This window comes from Phallusia mammillata, chromosome 6 (assembly GCF_965637545.1).
Source record: "Phallusia mammillata chromosome 6, kaPhaMamm4.hap1.1, whole genome shotgun sequence".
NCBI classification, from domain to species: domain Eukaryota; kingdom Metazoa; phylum Chordata; class Ascidiacea; order Phlebobranchia; family Ascidiidae; genus Phallusia; species Phallusia mammillata.
In genome coordinates, this window is record NC_137257.1 from 19601263 (window position 1) to 19628306 (window position 27044).

General features: G+C 39.0%; 2 protein-coding genes and 1 long non-coding RNA gene across 3 annotated transcripts in view; 2 read left to right on the top strand and 1 right to left on the bottom strand.

Moving 5' to 3' along the window:
• The first annotated feature begins 12715 nt into the window (after nucleotides 1-12715).
• On the top strand, nucleotides 12716-19471 carry LOC145233360 (uncharacterized). Its single transcript, XM_080098075.1, has 9 exons — nucleotides 12716-15142; nucleotides 15801-15891; nucleotides 15965-16753; nucleotides 16865-17086; nucleotides 17196-17336; nucleotides 17453-17635; nucleotides 17712-18146; nucleotides 18264-18387; nucleotides 18536-19471. Exons 2-9 carry the CDS (start codon nucleotides 15823-15825, stop codon nucleotides 18682-18684), a joined length of 2112 nt encoding a protein of 703 aa, XP_079954201.1. The 5' UTR covers nucleotides 12716-15142; nucleotides 15801-15822; the 3' UTR covers nucleotides 18685-19471.
• Nucleotides 19472-20231: 760 nt separating this feature from the next.
• LOC145233034 (uncharacterized) overlaps nucleotides 20232-27044 on the bottom strand; it is a gene marked incomplete in the record, with an annotated part of 11141 nt that continues 4328 nt past the window's right edge. The window contains 3 exon segments of the mRNA XM_080097696.1: nucleotides 20232-20765; nucleotides 21380-21819; nucleotides 22963-23018. Of these exon segments, the coding sequence (XP_079953822.1) occupies nucleotides 20371-20765; nucleotides 21380-21819; nucleotides 22963-23018 (891 nt within the window).
• Nucleotides 23019-24679, top strand: LOC145233036 (uncharacterized). Its single transcript, XR_013861000.1, has 2 exons — nucleotides 23019-23523; nucleotides 23765-24679. It is a non-coding gene; the product is annotated as an uncharacterized LOC145233036 (long non-coding RNA).

The following is a 27044-nucleotide window of genomic DNA, read 5'->3' on the forward strand; positions in this document are numbered from 1 at the left end:
CGAATGCAGCAGCTATTTTGCAGGACTTGTTTGTTGTCGGTTGCGTTCAATCGTCTTACCGCTCCTTGCTCTCTAATTCCTTACTCGGTTTCACCTAAGCCTGAAAAGCATTCAGTAAATCTCTTGCAAATATCTGCAGCTAGTTAAAGCTGTTTCCGCCCTAAATGTTCAACTGCATGGTTAATAGGTGAAACAACAATATTAGACAAGTTTGATCAATGCGGTACAAATAAAATCCTAGCCATGTAAAACTCATATAAAAAGTACCCATTTAAAGGTCACTGCCAGAGGTTTTGAAATAGTGCCTGGAAACAAAAAAATACAAGTCAATGAGTTTGTATGGTCCAAAGAATAACTCTTATGCGACTGATAAAGTGCAAAATTGCTCATGAAAAAAAGTAAAAAAAAACTAGTTACAATAGCAAAATTTTCTCATAAAAATTGCGGAATAAAACAAATTCCTTCTACTTGAACAATCAAAATGTTTCTACGTTTAATGCATTAAGTAGGGTTGTATCGACCCTGGTGGGAATATCATTGTGTACAATATTTTAGGGCGAGAACTGGTGGCAGAGAGGTAACGTATAATGTCACCCGCAGATATTTGGATCATTACATGGCCCGGAAACAGTAACCACGTTTAGTTGTTCCCGCCAGTTTGTCGATTTGGCAGGTGTTCCTTGTCATGCAGCTTGTACCGGGAAGTCTTCTCGCTGTGATGATGAATAGCATTGTAACCTGTTTTTTTTTTGTGTGTCTCGTAACTCCAGCTTTTGTCGATCACATCTTTCGCAAAAAGCGGTGGGGAAACGACCGTTCATCAATACAGTTCGATGAAGTTCGTTGGTTTACATGCGGTTTGTCTCGACCACATGTGGTTCCCTGGCAATGAAACATAAGCGGTATTGCTCGAATATAAAATCTGATGAGATAAACCAGACCAAAGTAATCAACTTCAAAACATTTACAAAAAAGAAAAATGATCCTAACAATGAGGCAAGCAACCGAACTGAATATTGTAAGCAAAAGGCAATAAGCCGTTGTTTAGCCCAACTCGGATAAAATTGTAAACAAATTTTGATTGCAAGTTGGAAATTTTGATCTTAATGCCAATGTATTTTACAAAACAGTCCATCAAGCCTAACAAAGCGCTCGACAAGGTTTTTTTATGAAGGTACTGGCCTTAATGCAAAGCCATTTGGAGTCCCAGTTGTAGTCTCATAGCTACAAGGATGTCAATCATGTACAAATAAACCCAGCATTTAATACCTTGCGGAGATTGTATTGATCCAAGTGCCAGTAGCGTTGTAATGACCATTGATTTTGTTGTAATACATGAAGCGAAGAAAAATACTCACCCGGGCTATACGGGGTGACTAATCATACGTTGTCAAATTAACCATTGACTATTGGTGGTGTATGCTAAATTTTTAGAAAAGTTTCAAAGCAGTCGGCATTTAGATTTGATACCGCGTTCCTTAAACGAAACACGATGCACGTATAAATAAATTGTTTGTTTTTGTTGGAATTAGTCTGCATAGACATTAATTGGGGTTGGACTTAGAAAAACGTGAAAGGGCAGCGCAATGCAATCAAACGAACTCTTGCCGCTATAGCGTGTCCTCAATTGTATTTAAACGCCAAATGTCCACACTGATTAGGATTGTGAACAATTTTTCATTATTATACCAAAGATTTTTGTGTCTTTATCTCTTGACGAAAAAAGCATGTTTCACTTTTCTTCAGATTCAGACAAAAAAATTTAGTTAAAGATTTATGAATTCATTAAAGTTTTCTTAAAACAACATAAAATGTGCCAGTTTCATAAAAGTCTCATACGTTAAGTCTTGAACACAAACGTGATTGAAGCATCCTTATTTGTTCGAAAACTTGGCTTCGTGTATTGCAAGCGTGTTACGTAGGACACGGGGCTTTATGCTTGGCTAAACAGAGACACGTGATAGAAGGGTGGGTTGCGGAATGTTGTAGGAAAGGAAAACGGAACAAAATAGGGGGAAAATATGAGGTAACTTGTTTATAGTAGAGTATGGTTGATTTACTCAGAACTGTTGCGGCTTAAAGTTTAGGCGTTTACTGGTACGTTGTTGTTTGTGTTGTCGAAAGATCACGAACAGTTGTTTGAGTAAATGTGTTCAAACGGTATTTTTTTCGAGTAGTGAGAATTACATGCTGTCGAGTGGCGATACGAAGTTCATTAATACACGTGATTATTGGAATAAGCAGATTCATAAGTGTTGGTGAAATTAATATCGTTTGAAAACACATCCTTTAAAATCCTTGGACAATATGTTACATTCGTTGTCAACGACCTACATAACAGACATTTCGAACACTTGATTCGCTTTAAACGTATTCCACTTTGTTTGCCTAATTTGTTTCTGTTTTGGTTCAAGTACAGCTTTGTTCATGCACAATTATGAAGATGATATTGAACGTGGTTCAAAGATATTTTGTTGACGTTTGTTTGCTATATCAGCTACAGTCGAGTGTCAAATATATCTTTTAACCGCGTACAGTCAATACGTTTTATTGCACGTTTGCCAAAATTCGTACTCCCAGAAAAGTGCGCATTATGATTCTTGCGCAACAACGTGTTATCAAATCGTGCAGAATAGGTTTAAAAATCCTGTCTTTCGCCTTCCTTCGGTCTCACGGAGCGCGAACGTTTTGACTTGCGACTTTCGAGTGGCAGTAAAAGCAGACATTGGAACGCAAAGTATTCTGAAAATGTTTTGAGAGCAGCGAAATACATTAATGTGTCCTCCTTTGTGCGGCAAACCACTTTCAAATTTGTTTTGAGAATATTTTGCTGTGGTAAAATCGAGGCAGCTGTGTTAGATTCAGTGTGTATGGTTTAATACAAGTAAATCATAAGATTGAAGTTGTTTTCATGGATTCCTATACTTCTAGAACTGTTCAAAAGTAAGCAAAACCGTTTATGCAGCTTTTTAGCCAAAAAACATGTTATTTTGTAAAAAGTAAGAAGCAATGTTTGTGTATTTTTTACATTAGAAGTCATAAAAGGGTCAATTTTTATAGCATGAGGCTTTACCATGCAACCCTATAAGCCTTTATCTACCAAACATGAGTAACATCGACTCATATCCATATAGCCTCGTTCATTTGCAGCCTCTCCCATTCTGAATCAACTCAGGAGTGTTTTACTATGTAGTGGTATAGAATAGAACTATCTAAGCGTAGTAAACGGGAGGGTGGGAAAAATGACTTGTTTGGCAGAAGGAAGTTTTCCAGATGCGCAGTCACCGTGAATCACAAATCCGAAAATAGCAATGTTCGATAAAATATCGCCTGCACTATGAAGAACGAGTTTCGTTACAGGATGTATGTCATGTTGCTTGCTTTATCTCAGTCCTGATCAAAGAAATATAAAACCAAATTGAATTCTGCTTAAACTCAGGCATCGTCGCACATACCAAACCGTCAAAACCTCTTCCGCACAAAAAGCAGATTTGGGGTAAACATGCTCCCAGTTATCGGTAAAAATGACTTTGAACTAAGCGATTGTGTTGTTCCATTTAGTTTTAAGTATTGTTTTGTTACGACTTTATAGGCGCCCATATTTAATTTAACAAACAAAAATTGATTAAATCATCACTGTGAAAAAAGATTTGGCGTTGAAATTTAATGATGGACTATTTTCATCGTTTTGTGATCAACCGGGCGTATAATTTGTTCTGAAGCGTTACAGACCTCGCATCTCCTTTAGTACCTTAACAGTGTTTCACAATATCTGTGTTCTTCTGCAAATGTTTGTTGGAAGTTCGTTGTTTACTCTTAAAAATGTTTTTTTGTTTGTGTGAATATCTGTACCAGGGGGTTACGTATTTTTTTGGGTTGATTGGATATGTGTTTTGGAGGAGTCACGTCTAACTCTAAACAAACGTTTCGTTCACCAGGTTGCATATTTAACCAAGTAATTGTTTAACCGGTTTAGTCCTAGACAAGATCACCATTTTTAACGTTCGTTTGACTTTAAGGCCTTTGTTCCGAAGCGACCATCGTCAGTTTGACGTAATAGTGTACGATTATACTTGTTAACTGACAAAACTATGAATGCACAGTTCATTTCTCATAACCCCATGTTCTTACTAACAAATAAAAAACGGATGAAAGTGAAGTTTACTTCATTTGTTTATCGAAAACTTTTAGTGAAACACTAAAACATCCTCTAATTTAAAGCTTAACCGCCTATTTATGATCAGTTCCATGAATCCATTCCGTTCCTCAAACATATAAAACTGTGAAAACATATAAAAAATTTCCAGTCAAATCGTTCTAGGTAGACATCGTAACCACAAACCTGTAGGTCATCTTGGGGCCCAGACGGGCGGAGTAAGTGTTGTTGTCGCAGGAATTATAAGCGAAATTCTTTCGGGCAATATCACCCACGAAACAGATTTGTGGCGCAGATATGTGTGTGATGTCAATCTTGGGTATTGTCCGCCTAAAATTCATGTGCTTTGATGGTTGACGAAATGCTTTGAATGATAATAAATCTGTCCGAATTCAGACAAATAACTTTCCAATACTATTAAATCAGGTTTTCGCCATGACCTAAAACTCAAAATTTGTGGTTCAATCAAACAGAACAATGCGTGCCAGCTATACAACACTTAAACTAAAAGAATAAATCAGTGATAAGTTTCAGGTATTTGTATTATTGTTTGGGTTGTTTTAAAGCCTGTCACGTTTAGGTAAAGTCCTGCTTTTGTTTGTTGAAATGTGGTTTAATTTAATTTGCCTACTTGGCAGCTGTTTTCAGTTGGTAAATTGCACGCAAGGTTATTAAAATTCGCAACCTGGTGTTTACCAACGCATGAGGGAACTTTTGACCCCAGAAACCAACAGAACAAACAAAGGCAAAGAAAGGCATTGTCCCGTTTGCCAGTTATAAAAACAAACAAGTAGTTTAATAACTGAGACTTTAGCAAAACTGTAAAGCATTCAATAAGTTTATGGACTGTGAGTATAACCAAACAGGCGAAAATATATGCTACATCACTTTACTAAAAGTCATCTCCATATAAAAGTTATATTACTACAAATGTAACGGTTTAGGTATTAACCTATAAAGGACATTTACAGTGGAGAAAGGCCCGGTATATTACCACTCCCGATTTAAATCGTACATTTGATTCATTCCTAACTGGAAATAACGTCTGAAAGGTTTGCAAATGAGTGAAGTTTCGTATTCTCTCAATTCTCTTTACCCTAAAACTTTGTTACGGAAGAAAAGACCTGGATAGCTCATTTGTTTTCTTCTTAGAGTGCCACCCGTCGCCCTGTGACGTATAAGCGGTAACCTTGAAAGCTAGAAATCACGTCAACACAAAAAGCATTGGTTAACATGATTGTTGAGGTGAATGTGCTGTTTAGTTACGGCGACCAACATATAGTAATTGGATTGAACAAACTTTACGGTCAGAAAGTTGAAGTTGTAACAACATGCATTGATACTCTTAGCATTTGGCCATTTTAAAATAGACCAAAAAACCTAGTTTGGTATGTTACTTTTTGCTTTAATCCTAATGTTTCAACACAATTGTGTAAAAAAATATGTTTCACAATTTGTTTTTGACAACAAAATAAATCTACATCACAAGAAAGCACAATATTTTAGTATGACAGATCATATCATATTTTTTGTGGATACTTTGTGGAAATTGGCTAGAAAACATGGTATTTCAGTATGGCCAGTTTTATAAAAACAATTCCTGTGAAAAACAAATTTTACGCAACAGCTGTAAGTCAGCTGTAACTCATTTTCAATACCAAGATCACTTTGTAATATTGTAACCTCTGGCCTTCGGACTTATAGAAGCAGGTGGACAAACCAAACGGTTCGCATGGTAACCGCTATTTATCATTACTGGAGCAGGAAGTCAGATTGGTAAGACAACAAGTAAAAGTCGCATTCCCTGTGGCAAATAGAAGTCGCGCATTGGGTATGAGACGTCGGCCACGGCCAGTGGAATGTAGAAACTCGGTAGTTAGCTGTAGTAAACCGGCAATTACGTTGCTGGAGGAGACGGCGCGCACATTCTTGGTTCCCGCGTGTTACTATGCGAGGTTAGTGACTGGGTTTGTTGGGTAATAATAGCCGGGTTATTACGCAACAACGACTGGCCATGTGAACTTGTTGTTTTGCACTGTGTGGGTTACCCAGGTGCGTGATTTGACGACTTTTTCGTAACGTTTTGCGTCCAGTGCTTAAACCTTAAAGTCGTCACAGTCAAAAATGGCACTTACTTATGGTAAAACTCACAATACTCCCGCAAGTCAAGAATGTGTTGTTAAAAGTGTATATTGTTCATTTTAGTACAAAACGGTATTTCGTTTAGTAGCAGTTTGTGTGTTAAGAGTCGCGTAAAAATCCCTAACAAAGACATGTACTGTATGGGTCCGTTGTTCGCATGCTAACCTAGAAAGTTTGCCCTCTCAATGTTAGTCGTACGTGTTTCTTTACACAATTTAACAAGCGTATTTCAGTTAACACACATATCTGTTGGGCTTAAGTTATAGGTGTAACGGCTTTACACGTGTCCATACACCCCCATTTTGCTTGTGTACATCAGAAAATACAAAATACATAACAAAATACAAAATACAAAATTCTTCACAAAATAAACGAAACACGGTTCTATGTGCACATCATTAAGAGAAACGTATTCGTCGGTTAATCCGTCTCATAATGCTCCATAAAGAAATCGTTCATATGGGCATTAAATCCAAGCTCATTTAGCAGTTGCAAGTGCTGTGCGGTGAGACATTTACGACAGCTTGAAGTGCGGTCTTTCGTCTTCAGTACGAGTTTGACGGTATAGTAGGCAAATTCGAACGGTAATATCCACTTTAAAGTACATAATTGCTTTTTCAAGGTAAACTCATGCCGTGTGTGGCTAAGTTCGACTTTAATTGCCGCCTTTTGCGCTGTTTGTCGATTCACGAAGACAGGAATAATCTGTTTTTTTTTATTAAATAACTTTTTTCGTGAAACAATCTGCAAACAGTCTCTTAATGTTCTTAAAATAAGCAAGTAAATTAACAACTTCACTCGGGTAGTTTTGCAAACGAACTCCAACGAAATATTTTAAGTGAGAAATCTTTGTTTAAATTGTAAAAGTTATCAAATGACAACAATATACTAAACAATGTTCATATACGCAACGCTGGTTTAGACAACCCAGCATAAGATTGTGGTAAAACTTTATCCCAACCATACACCTAACTTTCGAAAAGCATTTTTACGGACTAATCGCATTCTGCTTTTATTACGTCACAGTTGAAGCCATGACGCCAGCCAACAACAAACAATTCCGAATTCTAATGCGATTTGCGCGCGAACAACACTTGTATTTCTAAGAAAAACTGCAAGTTCAATATTACAGGAGTACAATCAGTTTTTCTTTGCGTTCTAAGCCAATTTTTACGTCACAAAGCTCGTTGTGACGTCACATGCAAACATAACTGCTTTGTCGCCAGTCTGAGTTTACAACGTTCGCAAGCTGAACGTGCGCACTTAAGGTTTTGTTGACTAGTTTACGAGTGATTTTATGTTCGTATTGACTGGTTACAGCTGCTTGCGTTGCTACCCAAGCTATAAACATGATATGGTAACCTTGTTTTTTTCCGAATCAAAACGACTTTCACTATTAAGCTTTAACTAATAAAGATTTTTGTAATGTGAACTTATTGGAAGCCAGCAATTTTGCAACAGTGTTTATTTCGCGGGGTTGCTAAAGATCTATTTTAAGACGAAACTGTGGAATCTCCATCCAATGTTATTAGTTGCCTTGTTGCGCCAAACCTAATTAATTCAATAGCAATAACCCCTTTTAAAATACAACCCATACGGGTACTACGTCAGTCGGCCATTCTTCTATTCTTGTTGCTTTGAACTGAACAGTTATCACGTCTGTGAACCAAAATACAGACGACGGATAATCACATTACTCTGTCTTGGCATGCTTTGAACCGTTCGAAGTATTGCAAACTGTCGGCCTTGTAAGGTCACAACAATAAGACTTATAACATGCACGTTTGTTGATAGTTTAAACTGCATCTAGGAAGCCAACTTTACAGTACATGTGTTCTAATAACACGTGCGTAGTTTGTGATGGTGTTGATTTGAGTTACAGTCATTCAATTTAAACGTTTAGAAACTTGAAATAAGTCATTCTGCCATAATTTACAGTGTAAACTTTGCACGTACTATGTATTTTAATATGTTTTCGAAAAAGTTGATTATGTGGGTATAAAATTGGGACTTAAATTTTACAAAAAAAAATAGATTTTCAACAGTTAACAAACTTTGTGATAATTGCGCACAGCACATGTCCTTAACCATGTTTTTCAGAAGGCCAACTGCTCTATAGTTTATAGGCGTCGACCGCGTTATGACAGCTCAAATGAGAAACAGGTGTATCAAATGACCTCAGATATCGTAATGCGACCCTTCTCATAACACATATAGGTGAAGTGTGGTGATAGTCCTAGGTGGCAAGTTTTTATTTGTACAGATTGCGTCACCTTGTAAAGGCCTGGGATAACCTCTCCAAGCGCGGCAACTACAGTCAGTACGAAGCGTTTTTTTGTAAATCGTCAACCATTACTGGGTAATTTCGCCAGTAGACATAGTTTTGTTTCGATACCCTGTTCACCATGCCATATATGACGGAGTTTTGAGAAGTGAGAATGTGACGTCATTGCTTTGTTATTGCTTGTGGGCTGATCCAAATGCGGTTCAATTTCACGTATTTTGGTTGCTTACCATTTCATGTTAGGCCGTTTGCCTACGCATTTTAACCTGACGTCGTTTCTTCTATATGCGCTGCAACCTTTACGTTCTCAGTCACTTGGCAAGTTATGAGTTTACGTTGTCAATGGCATTTTAGTAATGCCAAAATATACGAAAGTGGTTAGACTGTCATAACATGACCATACTTTTTTGATGATCAGCATGAGCAGTCTGTACATCATGAAAATTAATAAACAAATCCGTAAATAGCTTTTCTTTAAATAAAACTGATACCAAAAGCGAAAGCCATGAAACTATGTTAATATTAAGTGTGGTTGTGTTTTTCAAAAAACCCTTCTCATTTGTAGCAATCAAAAATACGAAAACATGGTTTAAGACATTCGGTCAATATTTTGACACAGGCTTTGCGATTGACCTGTCGTTGGAACCATTGTTATTTGCCCAGTATTGTTTAGTAGCGGCTCCCGCAGTGACGAAAACAGTTTTATTGCCTTGTCGGCGTTGTTCTAATTTCTTAAAAAACGCTGCGTTAATCAATTAGAAAAAAAACGTTTCGACAACACAACAAATTTTATCACCAGTATAGGACATTCATCTCGAAACCAATAAAACATGTATATATAACTTGTAGTGTTTATTGTTTATTTTGTATATTGTGTACATCAACAAAGGGTGGTATAACTAGCATTACAGGGTTTTGCGGTGATTAAATAAGTCTCTTTACCTTAAAATTTCAATTTTTTTATGACTTTTTGCTCATAGCAAATGCTCAAGCGCAGAGCCTAAACCGGTTAAAACCAGTTTTTGCTCTGTTAGCATTCAGGGATTGTCAGCATACAGAGAGAGTTGTGCAAACATGGCTGATATTTGACACCGCTTTATGGGAGGCTCAAATCAGGTTACTGATTTACTTCATTTTTAGTACACGTTCTGTCTTTTGTGTGCTGAATACGTTCCATGTGCGCAGACAAATGGCCTCTATTGGGCAGTTCCGTTTGGTACATTCGATGGAAAATATTTTGGCAACGGCTTAAGATTGCGCTATTTGGGTTTTTGCTGAAGGAACTATAGTTACGCCACGTTGAATAACTAATTATCACGTCATCAGTTTCATCATTACATTAATGCGTAATACTGGTAACATAACCTTGATTTTGTTTCCAAATATGTAAGCTAATGAGAATGATTAGTAGTACCTCTATGTTACCGTAACTAAAACGTAAAAAAGGCATAATTCAAAAATTTAAATTTCATTGCATGGTTCACTCAAAAGTTTTCCAACTGAGTTAGAAAAAGCCACTCCATCCTCACATCCTGCGCTTCAATTGTAGCAGGTGACAAACTTGAATGGGCGCTTTAATTATGGCGCTGATACATGCCATTGACAAGTGGCGTGGTTTACCGTGAGAACTAGACCAACGGCTCAAAACTTGTATGACAGTTGATTAGTGGGATACTGCATTGATTCAAGTCGTTACTTTTCCCACAATATAGTACATGTTTTATAACTTTTGCCCGTAAACCCCGAATTTTGCTATGGATCATGCCACAGTAAGGCCCACTTTTAAGTTCAGAACTACAATTCTTACCGTTTGTGGTTTATATTTATATCATTGCACCATTAGTTTATGCGTCAAAAAAAACGAAATTATAATTTTTCGAATACCACCAAAATAAAATTTACGTGTTTGGTAGTTTTCGGTATGGAACCATATAGGTGACGATTGATCTTATATTTTTTGTGGCGTCATTTCCGTCAACCGAGTCGGCTGAACGTCAGAATTCTTGGTTTGGCTTTATTCAACACCTGGTATTTCTCTTTCGTCTTTTAACAGAAATATTGAATTGTGTTGCTTGATTGGGGTATATAAAGCATTGTGGTTTATTTAAAAAATCTGCGTCACTAACTTAATACTTGAAACGTCGGAATTTAAATGCGTACCTATCAAAACTAATGCAGAATATCGTACTCTTATTTTATAATTATGTATTTGCTTCAACAGACGTTAGGCAGCACAGTGTAAATTAACTTTAAACTCCCGCAGTTATAGTATAGGTTTATAACTTGTTATACAACTTTGGCCTTGTGTGCAGCCCGCCAAAATGTTGACCTGTAAATTACTTGTGATTGAATTCAATCGATTATAGACAATCATAGCAAGTTCTTATTTGTCTGATCCCACCGATGTTTGCACGGCGACCCGAGGCATGACTGATGTCTCAAGCCTGATAAGCCGCTTAGGGTGGCGATTTTGACACTTGCGATTGTTCTACTTGTGCGTGTGGCAATTAATTTGGCGACTGGTAGATGTTTTGGTTTTGTCTGTTTGTTACGCAATAATGCTTTTCAATTTGAGCGTACACAGGACAGGCGCCACGTTGCTTATAAAAACGTACAAACTTGTTTTGTTTTTAAATTTCGTACCATTGTAAAGAATGCAATTTATGAAAAAAATAACTTTTGTTACCATACATATACAAGCTTTTTTGATTATTTTGCTTGGCAAATATCCCCATAACAAATAACATCCCCAAATAACAGTTCTACGAAGATACTTTAGGCTTAAAATCCAATTTAAAATTCCATGTAACGAATGCTTCATAATACGCCATGCCATCATTTTTATCTGTTCGCTAATGAGCTATATTAAGCGCCGCCGAAATAAACAGTAGCCATCTTTAGACAAAGAAAGCGTGCGGTTGCGCTTCTATTTGGGGAAGCCTATTGTTTTGGCTGAATATAGAAATACGTATAGACGCAAGCGTTCGGTTGGGAAATTTCCCGACCCTGCCACCAAGGTTAATAACCGGTTAAATGACATTTCCCCATTAGTGATGATGGGTTCTCCCCAAGATGTGGTCTATATACGTAGTATCCATCGGATTATGGTTTAGAAACTGACAGTTTGACAAAAGGACGCATAATATTGATTTGGTCCTGAAAAGGAAGCCGATATATTCTGGTGCTAGTCGTGCTATAGGCTTGGCATGGTGGCTTGGCGTGGTTGTTAACTTTCCTTGCATTAGTATGGCTTCATGTATGCACGTACCTTGAGTTTCATGCGCCATAGGCTTTCTAATTCGCGTGCCTGCTGACCAAGTGAATGCGAATCGCAGTTTGGAAAGTGTTTGCATCGCTATCGTGTTATCGTCACGCACGTTGTGCATTAGAATATGCTCTATACACAAGAGGAACGCACAGTGTACTGGTTAGATGTAATTCTATGAGGTACCGAATCAGTATATTTTGCTGATAACTTTTATCAATTGACTTAATTAGAAATGTATATTCCTACGAACTTATGCAAACAAAAAAATGTAAGAGTATTTAACCCATTGCTGGCTGTGTAGAGAAACTCATTATATCAACTGTATTTTATTGTGCCAACAGAAAGAGTACAGAAAATACAGGCTAGTTGTTGGATCAACATGTTTTTAAACTGCATTACTATTGTAAGTTTTGCCAAATGTGAAAACCTAGCATAATAAACATTAACAACAGAACAAGTCTAGGCTGGATCAGGCAGTTCATGGCATTGTGTATTGTTAAGCTGGCTGTTGTTGTCAAGTTTATCACGTAGCCTTGTTCAGTGCGGCGCTAATAAAAAATGTTTTTCTCGTATTGAAGTTTACCTTTCGCTGTGGCAACTCTCACAAGGACAGGCACATTCGCGTTGTTTGCTTTAACCACGCTCGTTGGGTAACTCGCACAAAACCTTGTTTTGTACAAGGTGCCTCGCGCCCTGAGCTGAGTTGGGCAAATAGTCCCGAACAATGGTGGCACGAACCCGAACTTTTGCCTCCTCTTCAAAAGAGAAACGAGAGAGAGAAGAGCGCGAGTTGACGTCACAAGAGAAGCGATGCTCCCAGAAAGAGAATTGCTTTTTTCTCGCGTTTGCTCTGACGTGCTTCTCTCTCCCACGGCAATATTCAGTTGCTTGAGACTTCGGGACTATCAGGCGTATTGGAGTTTCGGTGTTGTTTCAAGTCACAGTTTCGGGATTTTAAATGGATTTATTGCCGACGACGGTTACTGGACTTGGTTATTCCCATCAAAGACCGCTGCGAGGAACATCTCGGAATAAAACTGTAATTTGTTCAGTCAGTTTCTAAGTTGTTTTTTGCAGAATAATACAACTCAGGTTTTAGTTTATTTGTCAGTCTTAGTAGCAGCTGAACTCAATTTTCAGTTGTATTATAATGTGTTAAATCAGAAAAGTTGGTTGAGGCGTTAAGCATGTTAACTGCTCACAGTCCATCGCTATTACAAGTGTTTGCTATACGGCGTCACAAGACACTTTTGTCCCGGTATTGTTCAGCAGGGCATAAAGTCTAACGGTCGGGTTTGGATCATAGGTTTTATTTGCCTGGGCGTTGTTGTTGAGCCGAAGGTTACGTCTGGCCCAGGTATGCGTTATGAAACAGCACTTGTATTTTTTTCTGTTCTGTAGTTTATGCGTTGGCATCTGATAACCATAGAAATTCGGTAAATTATTTATAACCTGTCTGAGCATTAGGATTTGGTAAAAGACGTGGATATTAGATGAACGTAGATTAGGTGCATAATGAATTAGTATGTCTTTGAGGAATATAGTCGCACTATGGTCTTCCATATGGCTAGTATTGTGTACTGACGGTGTATGACTGGCGACACGTTTACTGGTATATGTTTACGCGAAAGAAAAAATAGGAACTGGTGCCTATTGTGATGTAACAAAACGTACCGTTGTACCTATTGTATTGGCGATGGTGTTATGACTGCTTTGTTACCTCGACGACGACTTGACGTTATAAAACTTTTGCTGGTACAATAATTAGATCAAGAAGCTTTTGTCGCATTACAACTTTTTTAGGCAAAGTGAAAATAGTTGTAACCTGCTGGTGAGAATGCTATTACTAAAGTATTACGTTGCTGGATATTTCAACAACTTTAAATCAGATATAAAATGGGTTTTTATTGTCGGTGTAGAACCTGCTCGTTAAGGCAAATTGTCCTCATAGATTCCAGCTATCCAATTATCCCTCAATACTATTGTTGTGCGCCGCTGGATAACAGTTGTGAAGCTTGAAGTGGGACGCTTGGGTGCAAAACAACACAAAGCCTGGTTGTAACAATTCAAGTGCAGGCTCATTTCAAGTTGCGTCAGCCGCTCCGTGCACTAAGATAACGTTTGCGTAATTTCTATTGTTAACTCTGACAGTTTGGGCATGAAACAATTCGTCTTCAATTAAGAACAGCTTTAAATTGAAAGCTAATTATCAGATGCAGTGTTAATCGGGTTTCTCTTCAATTCGTGACAAAATTTGCTGTAAACTGTTTTTGCCGTATATAGAGCGAAGCAGCGAACTGGTTTGACCGATTACGCACCAACTACCGAACATTGCGTAAAGTTCCGAGTTTAAAACACCGTGAAATTGTGCGTACCTTTCGGAACTACTTTAACAACCTGAGATTATGACATAACCGAAATACCAGAGCTCTGAATACGCGCACCCACATTGAGTTCCTAATCGTGTTTTACTTGTATTACAGCGTTATGGCACTCGCTGTGGCAAGACAAGGCATAGATATCGTTGTTACGTTGAACATGTCGTACGTATTATTCTAATACACTTGAACGCAGAGCAATGCATAATTCATAGCCATTGAGGTTTTGTGGTTGAGCTGAGCCGAATACGGACGATATCTCATTTGTGCCGTCTCGTTGGGGCACAGTGCTGCGGGCACGCCTAAATGGCATGTTGATTTAATTAGGTGCCGAACATCGATATTTAAGCGCTCAATTACCGGGCTATCAGACACAAGGCAGCACGCAATTTTTCACCGACACATACGAAATATTTACATCATTACCAGACTTTAGGGTGTGTTTAGGGTGAAGCTGTTGTACTCTTTGGCTGGGTGAACATAAAGTTCTTATGTTACTAGGAGAGTTGGATATTAATAGCAGTCTATCAGTGGTATACAATACATTGTCAACAGAGCATGGAGATAAGGCTAAAGCAGTCAAGGGTTTACAAAGGATGAAGGTTGGCTTGGAATGTTGCGGCCAAGCTCATTAAACAAGCTTTACGATTGTTCTAATTACCAGCTCGACCCAAATACTGCGATCATAAAGCTGCGAATTAGGCGTCGACGACTGGGACGTCAAGTTTTGCTCGACCTCTGTGTCAGTTTCTTTACTCGGACTTAACGAGGCAAAAAGCACGCCTTATCACAAGTCTTTTTTGTTTCTGCAGATTTAAGAGTTTTGACCAAATATTGATTGTATTTATACTTCTGAAACTTGTGATTTTTGTTTGGATTACCACAAAAGTGCCGTTATCTACAAAGTTTTAGTGGTAAGTTTGCTTTGTTCATGGTTACATCGTTAAAAGTCTAGACCGTTGAACAAACGTGTACACCAGAACACACCTAAGCATTGTTCTTCGATAATCCGTAACTTGAAAGGTCATTGGTTTACAGATAGTGACGTCACAAGATTACTTTTTATCTAATCCCCAATGAGTCAGACGTGATTGCCAAAATACAATAACTCGTTTTTTAGGATCGTGCATCACGGGCACGCGCTTACAATGTACTTTCCAGTGTTAAATCCGGCCCAAAATTTGTGTTTTGGATATACATTTAAATCCAACACACCTGCATTCGCGAGCGCAGTGCTCGCCCGCGGCGCATAAAGCCCTACAGTCTTGCTAAGACCGTTGACTACGTGGGCTTGTGTTTGTTGACCGTAACTGTTCGATGATCTGGCGTCAGGCGATTACATCGTTTGTCGGTCAACATCGGCAACACGCTCGGGACCACGCGGCGGTGCGAGCTTGTCACGTTGGCAGAATTCAAACCCGATTAGGCCCAGGCCGCAAAAATGTTCGCCGCGGTGAATTAACCCGCTTATTTCCGTCTTTTTCCCGGACTGGTGACGGGTGCATACAAACACGCCTGATAATATGATGGATGAGTTTATATATCTAATCCTTGTACTTAAATCTTGCGTAGAACTTGCGAAACCGACCCCTCCATGGACGAAACGATCCACCAGGAAGGTCTCTTGCGCCATCTACTGAGTGAAAGGCATCTGAAAGAAGACGTAAGTTTCAAAGCGTTAAGAGTTGGTCAATTTTCAAGAAAAACTAAGTTGACATTGGTATTGCTCTTTTTAGGATGAGTTCGTTTATTCGTTTTTGCTCGGCTCTCGTCTCTTCCTTTCTCCACACCAACTTCTCACCGAGCTGAACAGATTAGCCAGCGAAGACCAGACAACTGTCACGCAATCAAATTTGAAATGCGCCGGCAGTGTATGCTCAAAATGCCGCCAAATGCACGGAAAACCGCCAAGCCCGGTTGGTGTCGAGCGTTCACAGCATGGCAAAGCATCTGTTGGATTTACAACTGACACCAAAGACTCCGGTGTGAAAGGCACGGATTTTAGGTCACCCAGCCCTGCGCAAGTCAGCGAAAATATAACAGAAGGAGAGGACACGATTAGAAGACGAATACGGGGCCGACGACGTGCTCAGACTGACTCCGACGTGACATCTAGTGCTTCCGCGTTGCCAAACCGCCTGGTCGCCGACAGATCGTCAGTAGTATCACGTGATTCAGGGATTCTCTCCGCAGTGATTGAAATTGATGAGATCGACAGCGCCAACAGTGGCCACTCTCGTCGTCGGGCGCCACCCAGTCCGCGAGTTCCAGAAGTGACGTCACAAGAACCGTCTACGTCACTATCGTGCAACGACAGCGGGATGATTCTGGATGAAGAGGACGATGAACTCTGTAACTGCCAAGATTCGATGGTGACGTCACCAAGCGAGAGGCACGCGAACCGACGACGTCAGCTTGTCCACGTTCTACATGAGTGGGTTCGACATTTTCCAGCCGATTTTCGCAACAAGAAGGTCATGTGGACCCTGAATGACGTCATCAAAAGCTGTCAAACCGATAATCAGGTAAATATTAAAATAGAATAAAATGGCATTTGAACCAAATACGTCGGTTAAGCCGTGTATTGTGAACAGACTTTGTTTTTGTCGTTTTTAATTGACCATTTTATTGTAAAGGAGCTTCAGTCACGATGCACAGCCGTAGTGGACTGCATTTCTCGTCGTATGGCGGCGCAAGAGAGCTACGAACAACATCTGACCGACGCTGACATGGAAGACGCTTTACAGAAAACACAAAACGCACGAAAAACAAGAGACAAGCTAGTCTCGACCATAATGAACCTCAAAGATGCCGCCGATGTCAATCAAATGGCACAGCAATTGTCCTTAATTGAACTGGTAAGTACATTTAACTTCCTTATTGGTGTTTAGTTAACCAATATCGATCACTTGTCATAAGTATGACACATGCTTGATTGAATGTTAATGTTTCGGTTTACGTCTTTAGGACTTCTTGAAGCATGTGGGTTCAGAGGAGTTTCTGCAGCTATTTACAGCTAATGGTGACGAGGATGTCCGTACGAACCTGGGCGCCTGTGTAAGATGGTTCAACCGACTTAGCCACCTTGTCGGAACTGTCACTTGTATGGTAAGCAAACACTTCATACAACCCAAATAAATAAACAGTCATTTCCCTTAATGTTCTGAATGCAACATAGCAAATTATACTGTGAAGGTGTTTTAACTTTAGCTATTTTTTCACAGTGCCGGAAGCGAAAGCGAGCACGTCACGTGATCACGTTCTTTGCCCGAGTTGCAAATCGTTGTTTTGAATTATCAAACTTCAATTCTTCCATGGCTATTCTGACTGGTCTGAGCTTGGGACCGGTTACCAGGCTCAAGCGCACTTGGAACAAACTAAAACTCTCAGAACTTCATAAACTTCAGGTAAACACAACTTCAACAAACACTTGAACGCGCAAAATTCATGGACAACATAATAAACGCAATCTTTCTTCTATAGAACGCGTTCGACCCAGCCAACAACTTCCAAAAGTACCGTACAATTTACGCTTCTCGCATCGGATCTTCGCGCGCCGCAATGGCGTCACCTAGTGCTGACAAGACTCATGATGACGTCACTAACCGTTATTCGATGATCTCACAACATTCGATGGCATCGGTGACGTCAACATGCTCCCAACACGGCGATTCCGGGATCGAATGCGATCACGACACGTCACCAAGCTCCGTGACATCACCTGGTGTTTTGTCACCCGGCACTACGTCATCTAAAACGAAGGAGAGCACTTCGACGCCAAAGAAGCATTTCAAATTTGAAAGAACCGTTACACCAGAGGGAAGAATTGTTCCGTTTCTGGTTCTTCTGGTTAAAGACGTTTATTTTTTGAATCACACCATTCACACTGTGCAGAAAGACGGAAGCATTAATTTTGAGGTAAAGACTTAATCAATTTAAATCAAACTAGGCCTTAAAGTTAAAATGTGTTTTAATGAAATATTTTGTTGTCAACCGTTTCACTTTCGGATTTTGAAAATTGTTTTCGCTTTACAGAAACTACGTCAGTTGTCAAATCTTTTGCGCCCCCTTGAGGAATGGAAACATATCACAGCTCCATACCCCAAGGACAGCGCCATGCAAGAGTTCTTATTGCACACACCTGTTCATAACGATGAAGGTACATATACGAACCTATGTCTTTCATTAAACCGCAAAAAACGTAACTGAAAAGTATTACTGAACTTTGGAAAATGCCTAACATTTCCAATTTGGATACTTAATTTCTGAAGTCGCTTAAAATTAACCGAATCTAATCTCTTTTCTAGAACTTTATCTGCTATCCTACAAGCGCGAGGCTCCGACCAATCGCTTTGAGAAGCAGCAACTGAAAACGTTAAGAGCTGATCGCGACTCAAAGAAGAAAAACCGAAATGAGTCGAGTTTAAGTAAGAGTGCAAGACGCAAGACCATGTGAAGTATTTACAATTGGTCGACGCCAAAATCCGAAGGTCTGAGTTCGAATCCCGTCGAAGGAGGGATGATGAGGAGATGAGTTATGGAAAGTTTCAGCGAAGTATTAAAGGATTAAAGTTACATCAAATGGGAATGACTTTTGGTTCCATGACACGTAGATAGACTTTGCAGTAAAATAAAGATTCTCAACGTTTTTTGTCGTTTTCTCAACAAAGATCAACGTTGGAGTGTCAAAAGTAGCATTTTTTTCGATTTTGTAGTAGTGATTTTTGCGACTGATTGATATCCACAATCTACACGTTTAGAGCAACGTTCTTAATTCCGACCAAACGCACAATCAGTATACTGCGCGCGCAATGTATGTTAGGTTCTTTCTTTGTTCACTTCCCATTGAAAATTGTGCAGTTATTTTCGTAAGCCCCATTTTTGTTTTTCTTTTACAAAACGTTCCTTACAGCTATTTTGCTACGTTTTTTTTTGTGCATCGAGCCTCGCGCTCATATTTTTTGCAAGTAACTCGTTTTTTTACTGTTTTTTTTGCTTCTCGTTTGCGCTGTGCATTTGCTTAAGCAACGTCCGGACTGCCATACGCTGTGTAGAGAGATATAACAATGATGCCTTTGTGTTTTTGTTTGTGACGTCCACGGCGCGTTGTATTACGTCATTGTGAAGATAAACCCCTTGTTGAAAACGTTTCGTTACTTGTCAGTATAAAGTTCAATGTTGCTGTATACACCTGTTACCGGTTGAAAGATCGACGGCTAATAATAAAGGTGATGCTTCCAGAATTGATGAGTTTGTTTTTATCATGCTATTGTAAGAACAGTTTAAGTAGAAGCGGGGACCATGCCATTAAACAAGAGTTTTGGTCGGATTATGATTTGAACGAGTTACCTTTATTCGGAGATGTAACTTTATCCTGTAACATTGAACCAGAGTTGTAAGTCGGGTTCGGGTGAGGGCGGGTTAGGGCTTAGGTTTCATCCACAAAAAACTGGGTTGATTTGGGCCTGACTTAACACTCTATGTCAATGTTATTTTTTGAAAAAAATGTGCTAGCCAAATAGCCAGATGTTGGACCTGACCTAATGTCCAATAGCCCTAAACGCCTTGTTCAAGATTAATTGCATATTATTGTTTATTGTGTTTTTCGTCTTGGACTTTTCCGAGGCTTCAATGTTTAGGCCTGTGAATAAAACTTTCGGGCCTAAACTAGGTTCTTAAAAACGTTTCGTGTTCGGGCAAGGTTTCAGGCTTGTACATCGGGTCGGGTTATAGAGTTCCAATTTCAGGCCCGTTTAAAACTCTGCATTGGACACATCCAAGCAGAGGCGTAGTCAGATTTGAAAGGGGCGAATTTGCAACCATTCGTAAGTCTACATCTGTACATACTATTTGAAAACTTGTGGGGCTAAGAACCCCTGTAACGTTAATGTTACAGAACAGGCCAAATTTCCAAAGGAATATGGCAAAGTTGTTTTTTTCATACCAGCTAAGTACGAATTCAAAAGTCAAAAGTGATTTTAAGATAAAGGGAGAATGTTTACTCCGATTAAAAGGTGTATTTCCGTTGATCGTTTGAAATACGTAATTTTTTCATGCGATGGAACCGTATATAACAACAAACGTTAATCTCGCCAAGCCAAGCAAATGGTTCTATTTACTTTATTTGTTGAGCAAAATATATTCATACATTCTGTTGTGCGATGTAGTTGAGTAGGACCTGATTTTTCATTAAATTGACTCCCAGGCCATAATGCGAACCATCAAAGCTGTGGACGTATTTGGTCATTGGTCGAAAGTCGAATACAGGAATAGCATGTTTTTCACAGTAGGCTTGCAGTTTCTGGGCAAATGTTTCAGTAACAGCATCGCTTTGTAAGTCGATATATCGTGAAGGTTTTAGCAGTCCAGTTAGTAGGGGCAACATAAAGAAAATTTGCGGCCATTTTGAATCTTGAGATACGTTGGTGTTTTTGTAGAAATCGTCTCGCACTTTTACGCCCGGGTCCAAGTACTGATCGATTACAATTTCGGCTTTTAGTTGCATGTGCATTCCGACGCCAAGCATAAGCAAGGTGCCTGCAAAATGGCAAATAACAATATTAGGATTTTCTTTCTTTCTGACACTGAAAGAGTGTCAAATCTGAGAAAACCTGGTATACACTGTTAGATTACAGTTAAATATATAGTACAACAAAAGTAAGGGATACGTTTCTATATGTTTCTATACTGCCAATTGGCCCATTTGTAAATAAGTCGATTGGTTTTTATAAATATTGAAATTGAAGGACTTTACAGTTAGCAGCTGGATTTGGCACAGTCATTAGTTGTAAGTATATTAAGTATCCTGTTACCTTTTACAGTTTTGGTTACTATCCTGTTTGTATTTGTAGACAAGGGGCACGAAGATTTTTTTGTACAAAAGCTTTGAAGATAAAGACCGCAAAAACGGTTTACTGCACCAGTTAATTAGAGATAAACTGAACTTAGTGAACCATTTTAGTAGAGTAAAGCTTGTAAACGACAGTGCAGAAGCCAATTTAGAAAAGTTTGATATGTGCAATTTGCAATGCTGGAGTAGATTAGCTGATCTGTGTTAATCGTAGCGTGGTTTTTAGGCCAAAAAAAGTTTAATTGCTTTATTTCTATCAATAGCATTTGATATGAGATAATTTGAAAAGAGTAAATCTGACCTTCTTTTCCACTTAGTTTCTTCACAACTTGTCGAAAACTTCCATTCTGTTTTAAATTGTAGAATCCGTCCATAACGGCAGTGAATTTGGGTTTTATACCTCCGCAAACTTTTTTTTTATAAAGCACTTCGTCCAATCGGCCTACAATCCTTCGGCATTCGTCCCAAAAGAAGAACTTTTCTGCGACGCAAATTTCTTTCTGCTTTTCTGACATCCGAGCGCTCCATGATCCCCGCACGGTGTCGTCCGAGAGCAACATCACGAAGGCAGAAAACATGTTCCGCATGAGTGAGTCGCCGACGAAATGCAAATTGTTGTAACGTGACTTATGTATGACGTCACAAGCCTGGTACGCTCTGTAATGGGTCCAAGAACAACGTTGATCAGCTGTTTTCCATTTCGACAACTCTGCGTACACGTACTTCCTTGGGTCGACGCAGCTAGACAACAATAATGTTTATAAAACTCATATTGAAATGCTTTGTTAGCATGTTCCAATAGAAAGCAGTATTCCTTAATGCAGGGGTCGGTAACAACTTTTGCACCGCGGACCGCTTTTGAAAGTTAAATTTTATCACAGACCGGCCTTCAAAAAACTACAAATATCAGCAATGAAATCGCCTAAATTAGTTTACCATCCCGGGGATGTACGAGGGATATTGAAATGATTTAAGGCAGTATGTAAATTTTGATTTTAATCACGGCTATTGTCTCACAATCAATTGTTCGCATTTATTACCATTGTAAAAGGGCTTGTAGCAACACTGAAATTTAAGCTAGGGAGTCGAGCCGTTTATCATGCGGGTTCAGGTTCACTTTGTTTTGTTTTCAGGGATTTGGTTCAGGTTTTAAAATGTATATTTTCGGGCACGGGTTTTGTTCCGGTTAGGCCAAGTTATACCCGGTCCTAACCGGTTTCGGTTTTTAAACCGGTTCAAATCTATAGGCCAGACGCGTGTGCGCTTTGCTGCCTAAAAATAAAGCATGTTGTAAGAGTTGTAAAAAATGGAAAACATCACAGTTGGTCTGCATCAGTTACCATGTATGCTACAGAAAACTCGTTAAGTTTGGTGAAGTTTTGGCTGGGCCTCTATTCTATCTGTATTGTTCTGCCTCACCGCCGATTTCGGCAAGTGGGTACAGGGCCCCCTTTGGAAGGTACAGGGTCCTATTTAGTAGTGTGCAATGTTGTGTTACGCACAAGCATGCGTTCATTGGAACAGCAGCAAAGGGGACTGGTGAAAAATGCTTTGTGAAACTCATAAACATCAAGCTTCAATCTATTTTCTGACCGTATGTAACGACAAGAAAGATATTTGGTATTTCATGACGTTATTTGTGACGTGATACAATGTGACATACCCAGAAAAAACCTTATGTTTTGTCATATCGTAAAGTCGTGGACCTTGCGCGGACTTATTTAATTCCATGATATTATTTCGGTGTGAGTAAGGCTAAATGATTTATCAAAATTGTTAATACAAAACAATTTTAAACACAGCCCAGATAAAACGTACTTATTAGATTACAGTAATGTTGTCATGTAGGTTCCCACAGCTTATTTACAAGCAACTGTTTCCTACCTGTCACAGTCGCACATCAATTTAGACGGTTCGCTGCACATTCCATCATGTATGTTGTTGCACCCGATTCGTCAACAAGTGCTCGATTAGAAGCGCTTGTGTTATGAAAAAATCCCCGTTTCTTATCGGGCGGTGTTATAATTTTAGAACATGTGTTATAACACAGCCCGATTTTATCGGCAATGGTAGTGAACCATTAAATTTATTTTTTATTGAAAAATATTGTATTTTCTGTGGAAATAATCGAAGGTGAAATGGGTTTTACATGAAATTGGCAGTTAAATGTGAACTGTTATGACAAAAGCAAACGCATTTTAAGCAGTGAAATAGCAGCAGTACCAGATTCTCCTCGATTGTAAACTGTAAAATACAAAATGGGCCAAGGTTGTTGTATCTAATAGGCATCTAATAGGCATCCATGTTCTGATAACAAATGGAGTAATAAAAAGTGACAGTTCAGGGTGGGGGAAGCATTTCTAGTGCTTCATCAAGCAAACTAAGGCCCAGCACACTATCAAATGAAGGACTTGGGACATTGGATTTGAAAAGCAATGATACATGGTAAGTGGTTGTCAATTGTCATTATATGCTTGTCATTCTCAACTGTTTCTATTATTTTAGCAGATGGTAATTTGTTATTTTTTAGGCATGTTTAAAAATATGGTAGTTCATCTCTAGTGTGATCCTGGTTTTGTAAAACATTGACTTTCATTTCTCCTGGCCTAACTCAAGCATTTTTGTGTAAACTCCTACTTGTCAAATTAAATGTTGCATACACTTTTTCTTTTATTTTTTGTTGCAGTTCAACATCTGGAAAACTGAATAGAAGCAGAAAAAGGCAGCAGAATCATTCCAAAGGTAATTCAAGATTGCCTTGGACCACATGGAAGAAAGGAATTGATTGTGGAAGAATGATGTGGGTGAAATGAGCTCACTGAAGTGTCAGCTAAATCATTGATGCATACTAAATGATTCTTGCCTCACTTGCAGGGGAACATTTTATTTTAAGATATTCACCACACACTTCAGTTTTATATATATCAAATCAAAATATGTGTGTTTTTTGCCGCTGTACTACCCGAAGGCAGGTTTATTTAACAATTCTTGTGCCCAATTTAAAGCAAACTTGTTATGTTAGATGTGTTCAATGATTTGTTGGTGTTATTTTAATCTCGTACCCAAATTAAGGCAAAATTGTTGTGTTGGTTAGATGTGTTTAAACATTTGTTGGTATTAACGCTGTCTTACCTACATGACATAATCATGGCGTCGTTAAAAAAGCATCTTTTGGGTAAATATTTATACATTTTCACTTTGATGTAGGCTCTTTCAGTAAAAGTGATTCATCAGACATGAATGAAAAACCTTTATTTTCAACCAGTAATCTCTATGATAGCTTGTTTGATACAACCTCATCTTTCACATGGTAGCTGGTTTAATTTTATTTCAGTAACTCGCAACACATTGCATTTTCAGCTGAACAATGTTGTTTCACCTTTTTTGTTTCTCAGTCTGTTTACTTGATGACCCCTTTTTAGTGTACTCATTGTAAATGCAGGTTTTTGCTTGATAAATCAATCTTGTAATTATTTATCCTTTTCACATTTATTTCTTCTTTCATATAACTGTGGCACCCAATATGAGTATGTTATTGTGTGGAAATTGGGTTTATGAGGTGCTTTATTTTTTCATTAATAAAATGTTGCCCTTAACTGTGCATTTGTTATTTCATCATTTTAAGTACTAGTCTTAACTGGTTTAAAATCACAAAGGGCTTGATGTAAACAACAACGGTTTTCACAGGTCAACTCTAAACTACATCTAGTAAACGCATAAAAAATATCTTTAGAATCTAACCACGACATCATAAATGAGAGGCGTACATTATGAGCGAACGAAGGGCATGACCGCTTCAAAATGATTTTTCGCGCTGACAACCCTTGTAGAATATACAGGCTCCAGATCACAAACGGTTTAAGGTAAACAAAAACGGTTTTCACAGGTCAACTCTAAAATACAACTAGTAAACGCATACCAAATATCTTTACAATCTAACCACCACATCATAAATGAGAGGCGTACATCATGAGCGAACGAAGGGCATGACCGCTTTAAAATGAATTTTTGCGCTGACGACCCTTGTAGCATATACAGGCTCCAGATCACAAACGGTTTAAGGTAAATGAAAATGGTTTTCACAGGTCAACTCTAAAATACATTGAGTAAACACATACCAAATATCTTTATCTTCTAAGAAGAACATCAAAAACAAGAGGCGTACATCATAAGCGAGCGCAGGGCACGACCGCTAGTGCTGTCGATTTCATGTAGGCCTATAGCATGTAAATTTCTTGTAGCGTGTAAAATACAATCTCAACGTATAGTGATGATGAGCGCCTCTTGATTTTGGGGTAATGATAGGAATTGATTGATATTTTGCATGCGTTCACTCGACGTAGGTCTAGTTTAACGTTAACCTGTGAAAACCGTTTTCAATACATGTCGTTTGTGTTCTGGAGCCTGTACATGCTACTCGGTCGACAGCGCATAAAATTATTTTGAAGCGGTCATCCCCTTCGTTCGCTTGTACGCCTCTCATTTATGATGTGGTGGTTAGATTCTGAAGAATTTTTTTATACGTTTACTAGATGTAGTTTAGAGTTGACCTGTGAAAACCGTTTTCATTTATCTTAATCCGTTTGTGATCTGGAGCCTGTATATGCTACAAAGGTCGTCAGCGCATAAGATTATTTTAGAGCGGTCATGCCCTTCATTCGCTTATGATGTACGCCTCTCATTTATGATGTGGTGGTTAGATTGTAAAGATATTTGGTATGTGTTTACTAGATGTATTTTAGAGTTGACCTGTGAAAACCGTTTTTATTTATCTTAATCCGTTTGTGATCTGGAGCCTGTATATGCTACAAGGGTCGTCAGCGCAAATAAATCATTTTAAAGCGGTCATGCCCTTCGTTTGCTAATGATGTACGCCTCTCATTTATGATGTGGTGGTTAGATTCTTAAGATATTTTTTATGCGTTTACTAGATGTATTTTAGAGTTGACCTGTGAAAACCGTTTTCATTTATCTTAATCCGTTTGTGATCTGGAGCCTGTATATGCTACAAGGGTCGTCAGCGCAAAAAAAATCATTTTAAAGCGGCCATGGCCTTCGTTTGCTTATGATGTACGCCTCTCATTTATGATGTGGTGGTTAGATTGTAAAGATATTTGGTATGTATACACTGTTGCTGCCAGGCATAACGTATTAACAGAATTTTTAGCTCTTCCGGCAGTTTTTTATTGTAATATGCCAACGTTTCGATGTCCCATACGAAACACCTTCATCAGGGTAATGACATACAATGCAAACACAAGTTATTATAAAGCGAAAAGGGCGGCGAAACACACATAAAAAAGGCGATAGAAATAACGCAGTGCGCACCAATGGTCGTGTGATAACTCCTGGCTCAATGGTGCAAAAGTGACCGATAAGTTATCGGCATTAGAACGTCCGTTTTAACGTTCATCGTGTTGGTGTGAGAATGTATGTTCCACGACTCCAGGAAACCTCGCTTGTGAAAATCGGTTTCTCTAGCTAACACCTGGGCAGCAGAGAAGTTTATGGTGTGACCGAGGGTAGTAGCATGTTGTGCTAATGCCGATTTTTTAGCATCTTTCTTGGCTACATCCCTCTCGTGTTCTTTACGGCGCGTATTCAGAGATCTTCCCGTCTCGCCAATGTAAATCTCCTTGCACTGTTGACATGGGATCGCGTACACCACACCCCTTGCTGCGTTTGTATCAATGGGATCTTTGGGGTGCGACAGCATCTGACGTAGGGTGTTGACTGGTTTAATCCCTACTGAGACCCCAAAGTCGATTAACATGCGACGTATTACGTCTGTTAACCTAGGAATGTATGGCAAGGTAACAAATGTACGCTCTTTGGACTGAACCTTTTTCCGAGCACCCGTGGTTTTTCGGTCGCGGAGGATCCAGTTCGGGTAGCCATTTAACCGCAGGGCCTGGTGTACCCTTCACCTGCTGCCCAGGTGTTAGCTAGAGAAACCGATTTTCACA

Bases quoted from the DNA above. Each gene is read 5' to 3' on its own strand.
- LOC145233360 (XM_080098075.1), top strand. From the start codon at position 15,823: ATGGACGAAACGATCCACCAGGAAGGTCTCTTGCGCCATCTACTGAGT. The intron at 15,892-15,964 runs GTAAGTTTCAAA...TGCTCTTTTTAG, and splicing joins AAAGGCATCTGAAAGAAGAC to GATGAGTTCGTTTATTCGTT. The intron at 18,388-18,535 runs GTACATATACGA...TCTCTTTTCTAG, and splicing joins ACCTGTTCATAACGATGAAG to AACTTTATCTGCTATCCTAC.